Here is a 19,653-nt window from a genome sequence, read left to right on the forward strand (position 1 = left end):
CTGCAGCCCGGAGCCTGTGGCGTCGGCGCCAGCCGCCGGCAGCGCCGGCACTCGGCAGTCCACGGCATTGAACGCGCTATTATGCAAATGGTAAGTGGCAGCGGTAGAGGAAACATCACTGTTTTCCAGTTACCTGCTTTGGAAAGAAGCAATACATGCAAATCCCGGAAAACGTATCTGTCGGAGAGAGGCGAGGAGAAAATTCCAGGCTGGTGACAGAACCTTAACCGTCCAGAACGGTGGGCGTGCAGTGATCCATAGAAACTGAGCTCCGACTGCAGGGAAAGTTCCACAGAACTCCAGCTACCACACCCGAGGAATCCATTTTGTTTTCTGGTAGTACGCAGGTTAGAACTCAGGGTCTCGGGCTTGCTCGGCCGGCTCTCTACTACTTGAGCCAATGCTCCTTACCCTCTTCTTTATGTTGCTTGTTTCTCAAATGGCGTCTTTCAGTGTTGCCCAGGGCTGACCTCCCCAAACAGCTGGCTGGCAGGTGTGCATCACTGTACTGGCTGAAAAAGACTCTTTTCTGCATAGAAATGTGGATGTAAAGTGCATACAACCTGTCGTTGAAGTAGAAGATTGGCCAGGATTGTAGCTCAGGAGCACAGCACTTGCCCTAGACTTAATCCTCAGGGTGTGGACGTCATCTCTATAGTTGCCGGTGTGAACTGTGACCGAGGCTCATTTTGATTGCCTGCCGTGGCTCATCACTGCGCACAGGAGCAGATATTTAGTGTGAACTCACAGACGCAAAGCTGCCGCCACTACCCCACTCGTATTCTGCTCCAGCCCAGGGCTAGGTGTGCAGGGGCCGGGCCGGGGCGCTGGGGGGGGGCACGGGGGCTGGAACAGGTGCCGTTCAGAGGAGCAAACTTCTGAATAAGTGAGCACACACGCCACCATCACCACATCTGATCCTCACAGGGACTGGCTCAAGGAAGAGCCTCGCTCACCCAGCCTCCCCTGGGACGGTCTCCGGCGTAGTGTCTGTCCAGCATGGATGCCTGGCCTGTATGTCCTCTCCACAGCGCACACAAACACTGACCCCAGATGACCCAGTGAACCACAGGGAAGCGCTCTTCAAAGAAAACAGGGCCACTCCACGAACTTGGGGTTGGGGGAAAAGAAAAACCTCCTGTGACACCAAGAGTGTGAGAAACGAAAGAAAGATAGATGACTCGGACTTCTTCAAAAGTTAGAGCAGCTGAGCATCAAAGGACATTATCAAGAACATAAAGGGCAATCTACAGAGGAGGTGGATGATTCTAACCTGCCTTTCTTACTCCCGCCACCACACAGAAGGGTGACGCTTCAAGGCTCCAGTGTACTTGTATCTCTGAGAGCTCACGGATTTCTGCATCCCCTGGCCTGGTGCATTTCTTCATCCCCCGGCCTGGTGCATTTCTTCATCCCCCGGCCTGGTGCATTTCTTCATCCCCCGGCCTGGTGCATTTCTTCATCCCCCGGCCTGGTGCATTTCTTCATCCCCCGGCCTGGTGCATTCCTTCATCCCCCGGCCTGGTGCATTTCTTCCTTTGCTTCCTGAAGTCTCTTGTACCAGCATAGGACTCATTCTTCTCCTAGCCCCACCTTTGATTGTTTCCCTATGAATCTTCACCTCCAGTGAAAGCAGAATTTGTATTTGTGTCCAGTTCTTCTTGCTTTATTCAAGATGTTTATTTGGCCAGAGATGCGCTTTCTGTTAGCCTTGCCTATTTGCATTAGACCCCATGCTGTCATCTTTATCCGCACCGCCTCTAGGAAGCCTTCCTGAGCTATCTTTCCCCAACGCGTAGCCAATCCCCTTTCCCCGTCTTACATTGTATGCTCGTTGAGAGTTTATTTCCCCACAAATCCTCACAGTCCTGAGGTTTTTTGATAAGCAATTTCAGAATCCCTTGTCTCACTGCCCTGGGCCGAATCCTTTAACTGGAGGGTGGACAAACAAAAAGGGCAACTGGACGCTGTCCCGTGGAAGAGGTGAGTGTTTGTACAGCAGCCTGCTGGTCTACAGACGGGGTGACACCGAGAGGAAACACGTGAGCCCAGCGGGCCACAGGAGCCTGCGACACAAGGGGCATCCCGAGGTGACGGACGCACCGCGGCTGCGGGGAGACCACAGCCCTGAGCACACGGGAAAACCACAACCGGAACACACGGGAAGACCACAGCCCTGAACACGGGAAAACCACAGCCCTGAACACACTGGAAAACCACAGCCCTGAACACACGGGAAAACCACAGCCCTGAACACGGGAAAACCACAGCCCTGAACACGGGAAGACCACAGCCCTGAACACACTGGAAAACCACAGCCCTGAACACACAGGAAGACCACAGCCCTGAACACACGGGAAGACCACAGCCCTGAACACACGGGAAAACCACAGCCCTGAGCACACGGGGAGACCACAGCCCTGAACACACGGGAAAACCACAGCCCTGAGCACACGGGGAGACCACAGCCCTGAACACACGGGAAAACCACAGCCCTGAACACACGGGGAGACCACAGCCCTGAGCACACGGGGAGACCACAGCCCTGAACACGGGAAGACCACAGCCCTGAACATGGGGAGACCACAGCCCTGAACACGGGAAAACCACAGCCCTGAACACGGGAAGACCACAGCCCTGAACATGGGAAAACCACAGCCCTGAACACGGGAAGACCACAGCCCTGAACACGGGGAGACCACAGCCCTGAACACGGGAAGACCACAGCCCTGAACATGGGGAGACCACAGCCCTGAACACACGGGAAAACCACAGCCCTGAACACACAGGAAGACCACAGCCCTGAACACGGGGAGACCACAGCCCTGAACACACGGGAAAACCACAGCCCTGAACACACGGGGAGACCACAGCCCTGAACACACGGGAAGACCACAGCCCTGAACACACGGGAAACCACAGCCCTGAACACGGGAAAACCACAGCCCTGAACACGGGAAGACCACAGCCCTGAACACACTGGAAAACCACAGCCCTGAACACACGGGAAGACCACAGCCCTGAACACACGGGAAAACCACAGCCCTGAGCGCACAGGAAGACCACAGCCCTGAACACACGGGAAGACCACAGCCCTGAACATGGGAAGACCACAGCCCTGAACACATGGGAAGACCACAGCCCTAAGCACACGGGAAAACCACAGCCCTGAAAACACGGGAAGACCACAGCCCTGAACACACTGGAAAACCACAGCCCTGAACACACAGGAAGACCAGAGCCCTGAGCACACGGGAAGACCACAGCCCTGAGCACACGGGAAGACCACAGCCCTGAACACACGGGAAGACCACAGCCCTGAACACAGGAAGACCACAGCCCTGAACACGGGGAGACCACAGCCCTGAACACGGGGAGACCACAGCCCTGAACACGGGAAGACCACAGCCCTGAACACGGGAAGACCACAGCCCTGAACACATGGGAAAACCACAGCCCTGAACACACGGGGAGACCACAGCCCTGAACACACGGGAAGACCACAGCCCTGAACACACGGGAAGACCACAGCCCTGAGCGCGTGCATCTTCTCAGGTGACTTTATAAACCACGTGCACTAAAAGACATGAAAAGGCTAAAGATGGGTTAAAGAAGTCCACGGCTTTCACTGTCTCCCGGCGTGACTGCTCGAGGGACCGACTTTCACCGTCTCCTGGCGTGACTGCTCGAGGGACGGCTCTGGAGAGCAGGGGTCGGCGGCCCCACAAGGGCTGTCCTCCGAGTCCGCAGAGCTGACCCTGAGCGTCCTGAGCGCCCTCACGGTGGCCTGGCCTGTGGCCCCCTCCCACGCACGGCCTTCCGAGTGTAGGCCAGGCCGGCCTCGTCTGGACGGGCCCGGGAGCTTCGTGTGGATGCATCCGCGTGCGTCCTGTGGGCTCCTGTCAGTCACAGACGCTCCGGGACCCTCATGCTGGCCGTGCTAGGTGGGCAGCTGCCCAGGGCGTTCCTCAGCGCGTCCTCCCGATGCTTCATCCACGGTGGCGGCACCGAGTGCCCACAGCCTCTGACCGCCGGGCCGGCCGGTGGGGAGGGGGCGAGAGGCCAGCGCCCGTCCGGACCTGCCCGCGGCGGCAGGCAGCGGGCCCCGCCGCCCACCTGGGCGCCCGGCCCTCCCTGGCTGACCCTCGCAGAGCGGGACTTGCAGCGTTGAGCTCCCGACTGCCGGTCACGCGTCCTCCGTTCCTCCCCGGGGTGGAGGCGCGAGGGGCCGTGTCCCGGGGCGCCCCCCCCCCCCGCCCCGTCTGTCCACACGCTGCAGTCAGCTCCTCGGGGCTCCTCTGCCAGACGCAGACGGCGCTCAGACGCGGGGTGGGGAGCGGAGCCCAGAGCCAGGACGCGGCGTTAACAAATCACATTTGCCTAATAGCATACCATCCCTCGATCACATGCGTGTTTGTGGGCGTGCTGGAAATCGCTAATCAAGTGCAGCTGGGCTTGCACCGACCGCCAGGACACACGCCTGCGTGCGCACACACACACACACACACACACACACACTCACAGGGTGCCTTGCCAATATCTCGCCTGGCAGGCCAGAGACATTTTAGTGGTTTATAAATACGGGCCCAGTTTGGCTCGGGGCCCCTCTCAGGTTCAACCCCATCCACGTCAGGTGTCCCCAGCCTCTGAGTCTTTTTTCCATCCACCCCACCAGCCTCCACGTCCGCGCTGCTCCGCGTGCAAGCGTCCGGTCCCAAACATCCGAGCTGGACGGTTTTGCGGGCTGCATCTCTCATGTCTCCATTTGTTCTTTTTTGCGCGTGTTATTGAAATGTTATTTTTTCCACTCGTACGCCTCCACCTCGCGCCCCTCCCAGGCCGGCCTGTTGGAAAAGATGTTTATTTTGCTTTTCCTTGGCATAATTTAATATCAGACAAGTGCATCCTTGATTCAGATAGTATATTCTTGGGGCGTACATTTGAGATTCTGGTTGATTAGAATTACAAATTTGTCATGCAATCCTGGCCAATTTGGAATTTGGCGCCCTGACATCAGGTTTATGTCCTTTGGCCCTGCCAGCGGTGGCTGGGCTTGCGGGCGGGGGGGTGGCTGCAGCAGTGAGTTAGATTTCATAAATACTTGGCAGTCCCTTCAAAGACGCCTGCTCTTTACATGAGATAATGTATGTTTTCTTTCTACTTACTTGGACCAGGTCACATTGGGAGCCACCCAAGCTCACTTTTAAATCATTTCTCTGGATGCCAGACGCGGCGTTTGAAGTCGTCTGCACCAACCACAAAGGAACCGGAGCCCTGGCCTCTGCCCCGTGGTCCCACTGTGTGCCCGCCGCCCACAACAGGAAGTGTGTCAGACCGGGGTGGGCACGGGGTGTGTGGGGCGGGCGGCTCGAGCCGGGGTGGAGAGCCGCCCGCCCGCCCGCCTGGGGCACGTCGGGGGCAGGGGCAGGCCCAGAGTCAGCGCGTGCCCGGCCGCGATGCCCTGGCCGCGCAGCCCCTCGGCCGCTCCCCGCGGCCCCAGCCTCCGGAGGTCACACTCGGAGGGCCTGGCCCGGAGGGTATTTTTATACCACTCACTTTTTCCCTTTTCATCTGTTTTCTGCATTTTTTTCAGCTTGCTTTTTCTTCTTGATTTATTGTTGTATTATTCTATTTTTAAACCAAGACATACTTTCCCATCAGACTCTTTAATGTAACGCATATGAAGATGAGGGGCAGGGGCCGGAATCGGCGGGGATCCACTTCCCAAAGCACAGAGGCCACGGCGGCCTGGGGAGCGGGCGGGGTGGGGAGCTGGCCGCCCTCTTCCCAGCCAACCTGGGGTTCCAGTGTGAGTCCCCGACCCATCACTGGAGCCACAGAGGCTTCTTGCCCTCTGGTGGGCCGGACGCCACCGGTGCCTGGGAGTGTGGGGAGTCTGGAGGCCCCGGGGATTCCCGAGACAGGAAGGGAGGAGACCAGCCGGGCCGACTCAGCTCTCCCCTGCATTACCAGATTTCCAAGCAGGACGGGGCGGGGTGCCTCGGACACTCAGCCGGCTCAAGGGCCTTCTGCCGTCCAGGGGACGGCTCGTCTCCCAGGCCCAGAGGCCCTGGCTGAGCCTGGTAACCGAGGCCGGCGGTGAGCATCGACTCTGCGTGCTTAGGGGTCTGTAAACCAGAATAAAATACAATGGCTGCCCCCCGTCGGCAGGCTCCACACCCAGGACCCCACCGACCTCTGACACACACATCCGTGTGAGTAAATACAGACCTGTCCTGCGGACCGTAGGAGGCAACGGCTGCGCAGCATTCGAGCTGTGTCACGCGGGGCGAACGTGCGTGGCTCACACGCAGCTGTGTCACGCAGGGCGAACATGCGTGGCTCACACGCAGCCGTGTCACGCGGGGCGAACGTGCGTGGCTCACACGCAGCCGTGTCACGCGGGGCGACCGTGCGTGGCTCACACGCCACGCGGGGCGACCGTGCGTGGCTCACACGCAGCCGTGTCACGCGGGGCAAACGTGCGTGGCTCACACGCAGCCGTGTCACGCGGGGCGAACGTGCGTGGCTCACACGCAGCCCGGGAGCTCCTCGTGCCGCACGGAAGCGCGTGATTGTCCCCCTCTCGTGACCCCCAGGGCGCTCAGGCGCCACAGTGGACAGCCACACCACCGCCCTCGCAGAAGAGACAAAAGCCGGCTGCGCTTCCTGCGCCGATGGGACGGTGCGCGTCCGGCCGCCCACCCGCAGGTGCCGTGTGCGGGAAACGGGCAGTGGAGGGACGCAATGCCACCCGGAGAATGGGAAGACTACGCAGGCCAACAAGCTGGGGAAAAACGTCCAGACGAAGAGACGCAGCAACGCTCAGCCATCGCGACTCGGTGCCCTTGTACATTTCCCGTGGGGACCACGGGACCCCGGAGCCTGGGGGATTCAGAGGACAGAAGCCAGCGTGCGGAGGGTCGGGCCGCCGGCGTCTGCTGGCTCTGGCGGAGGCCTTGGTGGCTCCACGCGTCAGGGGTCCCTCCCGAGAGGACCCCGGCGCCCCCGTGTCTCCCCCTTCTTAGAAAGCCGTGACAGGGCCTGGCCCTGCCCCGGCTCTGCTTCACATCCCACGGACTCACCAAACTTAAACCACACGTTTGGTTGATAAACACATGAGGGAAAACCAGGCCGATCCACTGCACGTGAAGAAACTGGCTCCCGGGGAGGAGGGAGAGGCGTGATGCGCGGCGGTGTGGCCGCGGGTGGCGGGGACGCCACTCTGTGTGTAACCGTGCTCGCGATCCGCGCTGACGCACCGTGTAGGGTGCAGGGGAGGGCAAGGGCGTAAGTTCAGCCTCGCAGGAGTCTGAGGAGGGCGGGAGGACTGTGCGGGAGGAGTTCGCTAGGCCTTATCTCAGGAAACAAGCTGGTCACGGTGGTGCGTGCAGGTGCGCGTGCCCCCAACCCCGGCTATGTGGGAGGTAGAGGTAGGAGAACTAAAATCCAAAGCCAGCCCCAGGCGAAACAGGAGACCCGGCCTGAAAAGGAAAGGAAAGCAAGAGTGATAAGGTGTCCCCACCCCAATTCCTCACCCCCCAGGCCCAGTCCTGCCCCTCCCCACTCAGTCCTCCCCCCTCCCCCACCCCTCTCCCTAACCCTCGCTCCTCAGCCACACCTGGACCCAGGAAGGAAAGAGAAAGGAAGGAAGGAAGGAAATTTGAGAGGGGAGGGAGGGAGGGAACAAGGAAAGTGCTGTGGGCCAATAATGACAGCATTCAACTGCGAAAACAAGCGAAAAATGGATCCCCAAATGCTATTCTGTCATTCATCCATCCAAACACCTACTCACACATTCACACACACATGCACACACATACCCACATGCATATACATGTGCACATACATACACACGCATACTTCACACATCCACACATATTACACCCTCAAACGCGCGCGCACGCACACACACACACACACCCCTGGGTCCCCTGGGGGGAATGCTGTTCCTTTTTCTTGACAGATCAATGCTCAATGCTTCCCTAGCTATTCAGGGAATACTAGCCTTTTCCTTGGACTCGAAAAACTATTTTATCCATTAAAATCTAACCAGGGTGTAGTAACCATAAAACCCGCCACTCTGTTAGGAAGACGGATATCCTCAAAGATTTATGTCTGGCTGTCTCAAAGCAAATGAGTAAGATGGAGTTTTCTCAGAGACGTCTGGCCGGGCTCCACCCCACACATAACTTCTGCTTGTATAAACCTCAGATCAAAATTCAGGAAGAGTTAGGGGAAACCTTTCTCAACCACACGTGGTGTCTGCTCACCACCCTCGGTTGACCGTTTGGAATGAGCCGGCCCGCCCCTCACAGCCCACCACGGGTCCTGGGGCAGGGTCCCTGCGAGGGGCTGGCCGTTTAGAGTCTCGATTCCACCCAGCTCTAGGGTGAGGGCTTAGCTCCCAAACAACATCCGAGGCGGTTTGCATGTCCCCGTAATTGTGGTGCGAGACAATGGACTGGGGCCACATGTGTGTCTCCAGGATATGGTGGAGACGGTTGGAAACACCAGTGTTCAGGAAGGGTGGAGAAGGAGGTGTGACTATTTTGAATGAACCTGAAAGAAAATACTACCCAAAGGTAATTTCAGTTCCAACTTTTCATAAGGTTAAAAAAAGTTAAGCAAATGAGAACTATAGACACTGGTTTATAGGAGGTTTTTCTCTCTAATTACTGTTTTTGTATCGTGAGAGAAACGTCTCATAAAATGGAAGCCCGCTGGGGGTTGGGGTGGCGGGAGACTCCTGGGAAGCCCGCGGAAGGGCGTCCCGATGCTGGCGGCCACGGAGCCCCCAGACCTCAGTGTCTGTGTGTTTCCATCCCGAGGTATCTGCCTTTCCCACCCTCTGCCCCGGCGCGCTCGCCATACATTTGAGACGGCTTTAAAAATCTGAACGGAGGACCGTCTGGGGGCTGGCAGGCTTCCCAGACCGGTGGTTTTCTGAAAGGCTGAGATCTGGTCTGACTCTGATTGGAAAAGTATCCGTTTCACTAAGGGTGAGCGGCTCCTGGATGCATTCTCACCAAAAACCCATAAACCAATTCTTGGAATGCCAGCAGCCAGCAGGGAATTCTTTCGGTTTGCCTTCAAGGACACAAAACATCGCAAAGGTCTTCTCTTTGGCAGAGAGGCCTGGCTGGGCGAGCTGGCCCGGCGCGTGTGTGTGTGGAAAGAGTCTGACGTGGGAACCAACAGGCCTGGGTTCCAATCCCAGCTCTGCCACCAGCAGGTCAGTTCCAACCTGGGGGTGGGGGCTTTTCACTTCCAAATCCAGGCTCCTCACCTGTTCGTGGGGGACTGGCGCTGTCTCGGGGCTCCGTGAGGTGCTCTCTGCCTGACCCCTTCCTCGGGGCTGGTGCACAGCAGGGTGCAAATCTATCCCACCACCCTGCTAGGACGCCTCGCGAACCACCGGTCCTCCAGGGCCACAGGAAGCCTCCTCAGACCTTCGTCTTATGAGCCTAAGCAGTACCTGTAGTCAGACAGCCCGCACCTCCACAGCCTCAGACAGGAGAGACTCCGAAGCTGGACAGGCATGACCCTCGTAGGCACGGACACCCTTTCAGTGAAGACCAACGAGGTGCACGGAGCAAGCGTACGGGAAGCATGCACTAGCGAATGCACGGGAAGGCTACACTAACAAGTGCGCAGGAAGCGTGTGCTAACACATGCACAGGACCAAGCATACGGGAAGCATGCACTAGCAAATGCACGGGAAGGCTACACTAACAAGTGCGCAGGAAGCGTGTGCTAACACATGCACAGGAACAAGCATACGGGAAGCATGCACTAGCGAATGCACGGGAAGGCTACACTAACAAATGCGCAGGAAGCGTGTGCTAACACATGCACAGGACCAAGCATACGGGAAGCATGTACTAGCAAATGCACGGGAAGGCTACACTAACAAGTGTGCAGGAAGCGTGTGCTAACACATGCACAGGACCAAGCATACGGGAAGCATGTACTAGCAAATGCACGGGAAGACTACACTAACAAGTGTGCAGGAAGCGTGTGCTAACACATGCACAGGAACAAGCATACGGGAAGCATGCACTAGCAAATGCACGGGAAGACTACACTAACAAGTACACAGGAAGCGTGTGCTAACTGCCAAGGCAGTGACGTTAGCACCGCGCAGCGTAAGATTCAGGTCAAGGCCAGAGCCAGAGGCCCAAGGCCTGGGTAGGAGCCCCGGGAAGGTCATCCTGCAAGGCCATGGGTCCCTGCGGCCAGAGTGGCTGCTCCACAAGAAAAACCACACAGCTGGACCTGTGAGAAAGCTGTTAATGTTAAGTGTTGACAACTCCCATTGTCACTGACATATCTCCATGGTGCGGGTGGCTAGGGAGAGCCCTCTGGGTAGAGAGACCTTTGTGACAGGTTCCACAGATGCAGAGACCCCTGTGGCTGGGGCCCCGTGGGCTGACGGGTCCCTGTGGACAAGAGATCACTTCTTTTTACAGACGGAGACACTGAGGTTGCACAGACAGCGAGAGCACACACCCACCCCACCCACGATCAGGGAGCTGGAGCCCAAGTCTCCCGTGCTCTGCCCGCCGCTGCCCAGCCTCAGTGGCAGCGCAGAGGCCCTCACAGGTGCCCCCCATCCTGCGATTCCACCAGAGCTGCCTTTCAACTTGGTCCTGTGGCCCAGCCGCTGCCTAGGACGTGTCCTGGCCACCGAAGAAAGTTCCATGGCGTTCCTGTCACCATGGCGTCCCTGACACCACGGTGTACCTGTCACCACGGCGTACCTGACACCATGGCGTCCCTGATACCATGGTGTACCTGTCACCACCATGTACCTGTCACCACGGTGATCCTGACACCACGGCGTCCCTGTCACCACGGCGTACCTGTCACCACGGCGTACCTGACACCATGGTGTCCCTGACACCACGGTGTACCTGTCACCACCATGTACCTGACACCACGGTGATCCTGACACCATGGCATCCCTGACACCACCGTGTACCTGACACCACCACATACCTGTCACCACCGTGTACCTGTCACCACCGCGTACCTGACACCACCGCGTACCTAACACCACCGCGTACCTAACACCACCGCGTACCTGTCACCACAGCGTACCTGTCACCACAGCGTACCTGTCACCACAGCGTACCTGTCACCACGACGTACCTGACACCACAGTGTACCTGTCACCACGACGTACCTGACACCATGACATACCTGACACCACAGCGTATCTGACACCACCGCGTACCTGACACCACGGTGATCCTGACACCACAGTGTACCTGACACCACGGTGTTCCCGACATCACAGCGTTCCCGACTCCACAGCGTTCCTGACTCCACAGCATTCCTGACTCCACGGCGTTCCCGACATCACAGCGTTCCCGACTCCACGGCGTTCCTGTCACCACGGCGTTCCTGTCGCCATGGCGTTCCCGACTCCACGGTGTTCCTGACATTGCGGCGTTCCCGACTCCACGGTGTTCCTGACATTGCGGCGTTCCCGTCACCACGGTGTTCCTGACATCGCGGCGTTCCTGTCACCATGGTGTTCCTGACATCGCGGCGTTCCTGTCACCATGGCGTTCCTGACATCGCGGCGTTCCCGACTCCACGGTGTTCCTGACATTACGGCGTTCCCGTCACCACGGTGTTCCTGACATCGCGGCGTTCCCGACTCCACGGTGTTCCTGACATTACGGCGTTCCCGTCACCACGGTGTTCCTGACATCGCGGCGTTCCTGTCACCATGGCGTTCCTGACATCGCGGCGTTCCCGACTCCACGGTGTTCCTGACATTGCGGCGTTCCCGTCACCACGGTGTTCCTGACATCGCGGCGTTCCCGACTCCACCCCCCTGGTAAAGGCACACCTGACACGCAGTCTCTGTGTCGATTCTCCTCCCATTGCCAGAAACCCAGAGCAGCCGACACAGGAGGGCGGCCGAGGTCTGGGGAGCGGGGCTCCGGGCCGTGAGGCAGCTCCCTGCCCCCCGACGCCCCCCCCCGCCTCTGAGCCCTGGGGCCGGGGGAGGGGAGGGGGGCACCGAGCACCATTCCCAGCCCAGAAATGCCTGGCTTGGACTGTTTGCGCTTCTTGAAGCCACTGTAACCTCTGGGGGCTGGTGCCACGCCTAGACTTCACCCTTGGCTCTGCCCAGCTCCACCCGGGTCTGCCTGCCCACCCCGTTCCCACGCAGACCCGAGGGGTGGAGACATCGGAACCGCCCAGCCGCACGGCAGGATGCCCACTCCCCTCTCCCCGGGCTCTGCCCACGTGCCCGCAGGGCCGCGCCGGCCCTCTGCCGCGTGCGGGAGGGTCTCGGCCCCGCCATGGGGTCTCACGCAGTCTGGGCCCCGGGAGGAGGCACGGCTGGACTTCTCGGATGGCGTCTCTTGTCTCCTCCGCACTGAGAGCCCTGGGTCTCCAACAGAGGCTGGGCCTGTGGAGAACTCAGGTGCTGGCTTTCTGAAACCGGTGTGCCTTTCAGCCTCAGGTTCCCGACTGTACAAGCAGGGAAGGCGCGTGCCTCTGCTCACAGAGAGGCCGCCGGGACTCTGGGTGCTCCACGCAGGACAGATACACCCAGGGCGGGGAGCCGATGGCCGCGGCCGGGAGCAGCTTGTACACGCGTGAGCCTCTGCCCTCACCCAGGCAGGTGAAGAGACGTCGGAAAGGCCCGGGCTTCACGGCAGCTCCGTCACGGAAAGCCCCGGATGCGCGGAGATGCCCGGCCCCTCCACGCCAGGCCACTCAGCAGCACGGGACCAAGCCCGCCTGGGTGTGTACACGTGTGTGTGAGTCCCTGGCACCAGGCGTTCAACCGGGAACAGCAAAGCCCGCGATTCACGCTGGCTTGTGGGGCACAGAGCCCCGTGCCCTGCGGGCCCCCGGGGTGCTGACCCCGGCCGAGGGGCGCGTCTCCCTCTCGCTCTGTCTGTCTCCGGAGCGAGCGGCTCTGGGCTGACACCGCGTGGAGCCACAGCGCTCTCGCACAGCTAACGGAGGGCACCCTGCCCACCACAGTCTTGCCCACGTCCTCTGCCCACGCCCCCAGGTGTCGGGAATCCTCAGCCCGTCGTTGGCAGACGTTGGAGACTCCGGGTCTCCAGACGGGCCAGGCCCCGGTGCACCGCGAGGTGAGCCCGCCCGAGTTCCCCCTGCTCCCCCTCGGTTTTTTCCTTCTTGGCCTCGGGGCCTAAAGTGTTCTGGACATAGTTTTCATTTTTCCAAATATCAATTGCTCTTTTATTCCCTCTCTGAAGCCGTGAGTAATAAGAGTTGTGTCTGGTCCTGAAATTCCGACTGAAATAAATTAGCCCAATGACCAACAGGAGGTGCCTAGAACAATAACGACGGAATATTTGGCACGTTACAAAAGGGCCCTGGATGTGGAAGTACAGTAAGTCCAGGCGCACACAGCCCCGCGGCCTGGCCAGCGCCGGGCAGGCCGGCCAGCCAGCCCAGCGCCTCATAAATTACGCCTGCTCCTAGCTCTTCCGCAGCTCCCTAACCGTCCTGCTTCAGGGCCTGCGGAAGCCACTTCTGGTGTGGCCTGTGTCCCCAGCAGGGCCATGCGCGAATGCCCACTCTCCTTCCTCTACTGGCCAGATGTTCAGGGCCTTCTAGCTGTACTTGTCAGAGGGAGACCCAAAGGCAGCAAGCTCTTAACAAGTCTCTCCTTCCTTCCTTCCTTCCTTCTCTTCCCTTCCCTCCCTCCCTCCCTCCCTTCCTTCCTTCCTCCCTCCCTCCCTCCCTCCCTTTCCTTCCTTCTCTTCCCTTCCCCTCCCTCCCTCCCTCCCTTTCCTTCCTTCTCTTCCCTTCCCTTCCCTTCCTCCCTCCCTCCCTCCCTTCCTTCCTTTCCTTCCTCCCTCCCTCCCTTTCCTTCCTTCTCTTCCCTTCCCCTCCCTCCCTCCCTCCCTTCCTTTCCTCCCTTCCTTTCCTTCCTCCCTCCCTTCTTCCTTTCCTTCCTTCTCTTCCCTTCCTTCTTCCTTCCTTTCTTTTCCTTCCCTCCCTCCCTCCCTCCCTCCCCTCTACCCCCCTCCTCCTCCTCTTCTTTCATTTCTTCTGTCTAGGTGGGAGCCTGGGACTCAAATCCAGTACCCGACATGTTGGCCTATTGGCTAGTGCTCTACCAGTTATGTCTTGTCTTGTCTTTATTTTTTCTTAACAAGTCTTGATCACCTACTAAGTACCGGCACCGGGCTTTGTGGATGTTGTTAAATTTAAAATTTCGGGATGAGAGGCTTGTGTTGGCTCCAGAAAGATCCAGTGCCGCCTCACAGAGGGTGACAGCATGACAGGTGACAGCCTGTGTGTCTGTGTGTGGACACGGACACGGCCGTGCGACACGGAGGCCGAAGCCAGGGAAGGCCTGCAGAAGGAGAGGGATTCCGTCAGGTTCTCACCCTGACCAAGACCAACCACAAAGCTGGGCACTGGCGGCAGCTCACAACTGTCATCCTAGCTACTCGGGAGGCTGAGATCTGAGGATCACGGTTCAAAGCCAGCCCAGGCAGGAAAGGCTGTGAGACTCTTACCTCCAATAAACCACCAGAAAACCAGAAGTGGCACTGTGGCTCAAGTGGTAGAGCACTTGCCTTGAGCTGAAGAGCCGAGGGACAGCGCCCAGGCCCAGAGTTCAAGTCCCACGGCCACAAAAGTATTTGACGAAGTTGCCACTGGACAGAACATAGGAGAATTCTCTGCTCGTCACCAGTCCCTCCATGGCACAGTGAAACGGCCGCACAGCATCTGTGCTGCAGCAGGTGTCAAAATGAGTGCGGTGCCATTTATTATGAAGGGCTCGAGATCCCGGGGACCGCGTCTCAGGTCCTGGCCCGGTTCTCCTGTGGATTCCAAGCAGCCATCCTGTTCTCAAGGAGTCAGTCCCCAAAGATGGCATCCTGTCTGGCTGTATTTGTGGGACACTTATGGCAATACACTAAGTTTGTGGTTTCAGGCATTGGGGCAATGGCAGTTGGAGAAGCATGGGGGGCAGGGGTGTGCAGGGCCCCGTGTGCTGCTGGGGAGATGGGGGTGTCCAGGGCCCCGTGTGCTGCTGGGGAGATGGGGGTGTCCAGGGCCCCGTGTGCTGCTGGGCGGGTGGGGAGATGGGGGTGTCCAGGGCCCCGTGTGCTGCTGGGCGGGTGGGGAGATGGGGGTGTCCAGGGCCCCGTGTGCTGCTGGGGAGATGGGGGTGTCCAGGGCCCCGTGTGCTGCTGGGGAGATGGGGGTGTCCAGGGGCCCCGTGTTCTGGTTCTGTATCAGCCGTGGTGACCAGAACCCAGACCTGCAGTGTGACATCACTTCACAGCAAAATGCACACCATCCTGTGCAATGAGCCAGGCAGGTGGAGAAGCCGGCAGCAGCACCGTCCTGACATGGGCGCGACCAGAGACGTGGCGGTGGGGGGGGCGGCCGAGGGGCGGGGCGGCCGAGGGGCGGGGCGGGGCGGCCGAGGGGCGGGGCGGGGCGGCCGAGGGGCGGGGCGGCCGAGGGGCGGGGCGGCCGAGGGGCGGGGCGGCCGAGGGGCGGGGCGGGGCGGCGGAGGGGCGGGGCGGGGCGGCCGACGGGCGGGGCGTCCGAGGGGCGGGGCGGCGGAGGGGCGGGGCGGCGGAGGGGCGGGGCGGGGCGGCCGCGGGGCGGGGCGGCCGCGGGGCGGGGCGGCCGAGGGGCGGGGCGGCCGAGGGGCGGGGCGGCCGAGGGGCGGGGCGGCCGAGGGGCGGGGCGGCCGAGGGGCGGGGCGGCCGAGGGGCGGGGCGGCCGAGGGGCGGGGCGGCCGAGGGGCGGGGCGGGGCGGGGCGGCGGAGGGGCGGGGCGGCCGAGGGGCGGGGCTCTCTGCCGAGGGGCGGGGCTCTCTGCCGAGGGGCGGGGCTCTCTGCCGAGGGGCGGGGCGGCCAAGGGGCGGGGCTCTCTGCCGAGGGGCGGGGCTCTCTGCCGAGGGGCGGGGCTCTCTGCCGAGGGGCGGGGCTCTCTGCCGAGGGGCGGGGCTCTCTGCCGAGGGGCGGGGCTCTCTGCCGAGGGGCGGGGCTCTCTGCCGAGGGGCGGGGCTCTCTGCCGAGGGGCGGGGCAGCCGAGGGGCGGGGCTCTCTGCCGAGGGGCGGGGCAGCCGAGGGGCGGGGCTCTCTGCCGAGGGGCGGGGCTCTCTGCCGAGGGGCGGGGCGGGGCGGCCGAGGGGCGGGGCGGGGCGGCCGAGGGGCGGGGCTCTCTGCCGAGGGGCGGGGCTCTCTGCCGAGGGGCGGGGCTCTCTGCCGAGGGGCGGGGCTCTCTGCCGAGGGGCGGGGCTCTCTGCCGAGGGGCGGGGCTCTCTGCCGAGGGGCGGGGCTCTCTGCCTTGTGTCCCACAACTGCACAGCGGCAGCCTAGAGCGTTTCGACGTTGGTAGTCTTTACTGTCTTTTCTTTCCAAACTTCACACGTTCATAAAACCTGGGGGCAGGCGTGGAAGCTCACCCCTGGAATCCCAGCCCCGGGGGGGAAGGGAGGGGACTCATCGTGAATCCAAGGCCAGACTGGGCAAGTGGTGAGACCCTATCTCAAGGAAAGGGGGTGCGTGTAGCGGAGCTGCAGCCCTGGCTCCGTCCCAGCTCTCAGCAGGAGAGACAGAAACCAGGCACAACCTTCCGGAAGCCCATCACTGCTCACGGTTGTGTGGAGGCCTTGTGAGGGAGGAGGCCCAGGGCGGGAGGCGGGGAGGCCGGGCTCAGGGAGGCCAGGGCGGGAGGCCGGGCTCAGGGAGGCCAGGGCGGGGAGGCCGTGCTCAGGGAGGCCAGGGCGGGAGGCGGGGAGGCCAGGGTGGGAGGCCAGGGCGGGAGGCGGGGAGGCAGGGAGGCCGGGCTCAGGGAGGCCAGGGTGGGAGGCGGGGAGGCAGGGAGGCCGGGCTCAGGGAGGCCAGGGTGGGAGGCGGGGAGGCAGGGAGGCCAGGGCGGGAGGCGGGGAGGCCGGGCTCTGGGGGGCCCAGGGCGGGAGGCGGGGAGGCAGGGAGGCCAGGGCGGGAGGCGGGGAGGCCGGGCTCAGGGAGGCCAGGGCGGGAGGCGGGGAGGCAGGGAGGCCAGGGCGGGAGGCGGGGAGGCAGGGAGGCCAGGGCGGGAGGTGGGGAGGCCAGGCTCAGGGAGGCCAGGGCGGGAGGCGGGGAGGCCAGGGTGGGAGGCCAGGGCGGGAGGCGGGGAGGCCAGGCTCAGGGAGGTGGGGAGGCCAGGCTCAGGGAGGCGGGGAGGCCGGGCTCTGGGGGGCCCAGGGCGGGAGGCGGGGAGGCCCGGCTCAGGGGGCCAGGCTCAGGGGGGCCCAGGCGGGAGGCGGCCTGGCTGCTCCTCCCTCTGTGACATCAGAGGAGCCCTGAGGCTGCCCGGTGACGGCTGCCCCCTCTCCCACCCCCAGCACCTCAGTCCTGCCTGGCAGCCGGGCCTGGGGTCATGGCCATCCAACAGCTGGGCGGTGGGGGGCCGGAGGCCGCCCAGCTGCTGGCCCAGAGGCGGAGCGGGCCCTGTGAGGACCGGAAGCAGGTGAGGCCCGCAGGGCGCAGGCCGCCCTCTCCCGGCAGACCCCGCAGCGGTGCCCTCGCCCTGCCCCTCGTCACCCCCCGAAGGCTGCCCGGCTCCCCCCCCCGCCCTGTTCACCCCCGTGTGCCGGCGGCTGCAGGGCCAGGGCTGGCTCTGCCGCGTCCCCCGGGCCTAGGCATGTGCAGGGACACGCGTGACCGACAGGTGGCCCCGCTGACCCCGAGTCGTGCGCGGGCAGCGGCGCTTGGCTGCCGGCCGCTTGGAGCCCAGCTCCTCGGCCTCGACCCTGAGTGACCAGGGTGAGGCCGAGCCCCGGCTTCCGCCGAGTCCCACCTCGCTTACTTACTCGCGCTGCGTCTGAACCCCGCGCCTTCTGACTGCGTGATGCACGCACCTTACAGTGCGGCCGTGGCAGAAGCGCGCTGCTCATCCTTCACCCTCGCTGGGCTGGGTGGGGTGCAGGCCCGTAACCCGGCGGGCTGAGGCACAGACAGGCAGACCTGGGCCGAGCCTGGGCAGGAGCAAAACAAACACAAGCGAGGTGAGATTTGTCTCCTCGGCTCAAGGGGGCCGGGCGATGCCGCACGGGGCGCGAGCTCCGCCATGATTGCGTTTGGCAGCAGTGTGGCCTAACGAACAGAACTCGAGCTAAGCGCTGCAGCTGACCCTACACCCAGACCTGACTCCCCGTCTCCTGGGGACTCCCGTCCTCCTCCATCCTCCTCCCTGTCCTCCTCCCCGTCCTCCTCTTCCTCCTCCCCATCCTCCTCCCCATCCTCCCCATCCTCCCCGTCCTCCTCTTCCTCCTCCCCGTCCTCCTCGTCCTCCCTGTCCTCCTCGTCCTCCCTGTCCTCCTCCCTGTCCTCCTCGTCCTCCCTGTCCTCCTCCCTGTCTTCCTCGTCCTCCCTGTCCTCCTCCCCATCCTCCCCGTCCTCCCCATCCTTCTCCTCGTCCTCCCCATCCTCCTCCCCATCCTCCCCATCCTCCCCGTCCTCTTCCCCGTCCTCCCGTCCCCTGGAGGGACTCACCATCTTCCCCATCCTCCTGTCCAGACTCTGCTGGCGCTGCTGGTCCTGCTGCTGTACCTGGGCACAGGGATTTCAGGTGAGCATCTGAGGTCTGAGGAAGGAAGCCCTGAGCCAGGCCCCCAGGCGGGGACTCGAGACGGACGGCTGCCCAGGCCCCAGCCCTCCCTCCCCTTCCTGCTGGGGTGGCCATGCTGGCTCTCCCCACTGCTCAGGGCCGGCGTTGTGTCTGCTTCAGGAAGAAGCTGGGAGATGTCGGAAGGGATCCAGGAGTGCAGCTACCCGCAGAGTGCAGCGGCTTCCCAGGTCATTAGGCCGCACCGTGAGACTCTGGGCGGAGGCGGGAGCGAGGGGCTCTGGGGTGGGAGTCCAGCCCGTGGCCGGCCGGGCCGGGCGATGGACGGGCGCGGGCGGTGGGCCGGGCCGGGCTGCGGATGGGTACCACGTGCCTGGGCCCGGGGGCTTTCTGAGAGGATAAGGCCTGGGAACCGCGTCCAGAGGCAGCCCGGTGTCTGCCTCCAGAGCCTGGAGCCCTGGAACACCCCCGTCAAGGCCCTGCGGAGCTGGGTGAAGAACAGCGTGCACGCGTTCCTGGAGAAGCTGGAGAAGGACGTGCGGGAGCTGGAGCAGCTGGTGCGGGAGCTGGAGTTTTGGCTGGACGCCCTCCTGGGGGAGCCCCAGGCGGACGGCCCCTGCCTGCCGCACAGGAGCCCGGCGTGAGCGCCCCGGCGTGAGCGCCCGCCCCGGTGTGAGCACCGGGCCGGGGCGCGGGGCGTGAGCGCCGGGCCGGGGCGTGGGCGGGCTGAGCTGCGACCCCCGCGTTCAGGGCAAGCAAGAAAATAAAATGACTGGGAAATGGGGTCTGCCCTTCCGCCTTCACCAGCGCCGATCCAGGATGCCAGAGCCCCAGAGCGACGCCCACAGCCCGGGGGAGCCGACAGCGGCCGGGGACCGTGCACATTCTCTTAGCCTCTCTGAGACCCCATTTCCTCTTAAGTGAACATCAAAGACACATTCAGGCTCCCGTGGGTCCCTGATGTGAGGAAAGCCGGGGTCGGGTGGGGAGCAGGGCCCTGGCACGCACAGTGGCGTCTCCTGCTCTTCCCCTCGGGAGATGCAGCCTGTGGCCATCGGGGAC

General features: G+C 62.4%; 1 protein-coding gene across 1 annotated transcript; it reads left to right on the plus strand.

The window, feature by feature from the left end:
• Positions 1-17,359: 17,359 nt before the first annotated feature.
• Positions 17,360-19,367, plus strand: LOC138821405 (small integral membrane protein 23-like). The gene is made up of 4 exons (XM_070013609.1): positions 17,360-17,493; positions 18,543-18,594; positions 18,754-18,821; positions 19,038-19,367. Exons 1-4 carry the CDS (start codon positions 17,404-17,406, stop codon positions 19,233-19,235), a joined length of 408 nt encoding a protein of 135 aa, XP_069869710.1. The 5' UTR covers positions 17,360-17,403; the 3' UTR covers positions 19,236-19,367.
• Positions 19,368-19,653: the final 286 nt, after the last annotated feature.

The sequence above is a fragment of the Dipodomys merriami genome, unplaced genomic scaffold (genome assembly GCF_024711535.1).
Source record: "Dipodomys merriami isolate MVZ:Mamm:240054 unplaced genomic scaffold, mDipMer1.0.p SCAF_911, whole genome shotgun sequence".
NCBI classification, from domain to species: Eukaryota; Metazoa; Chordata; class Mammalia; order Rodentia; family Heteromyidae; genus Dipodomys; species Dipodomys merriami.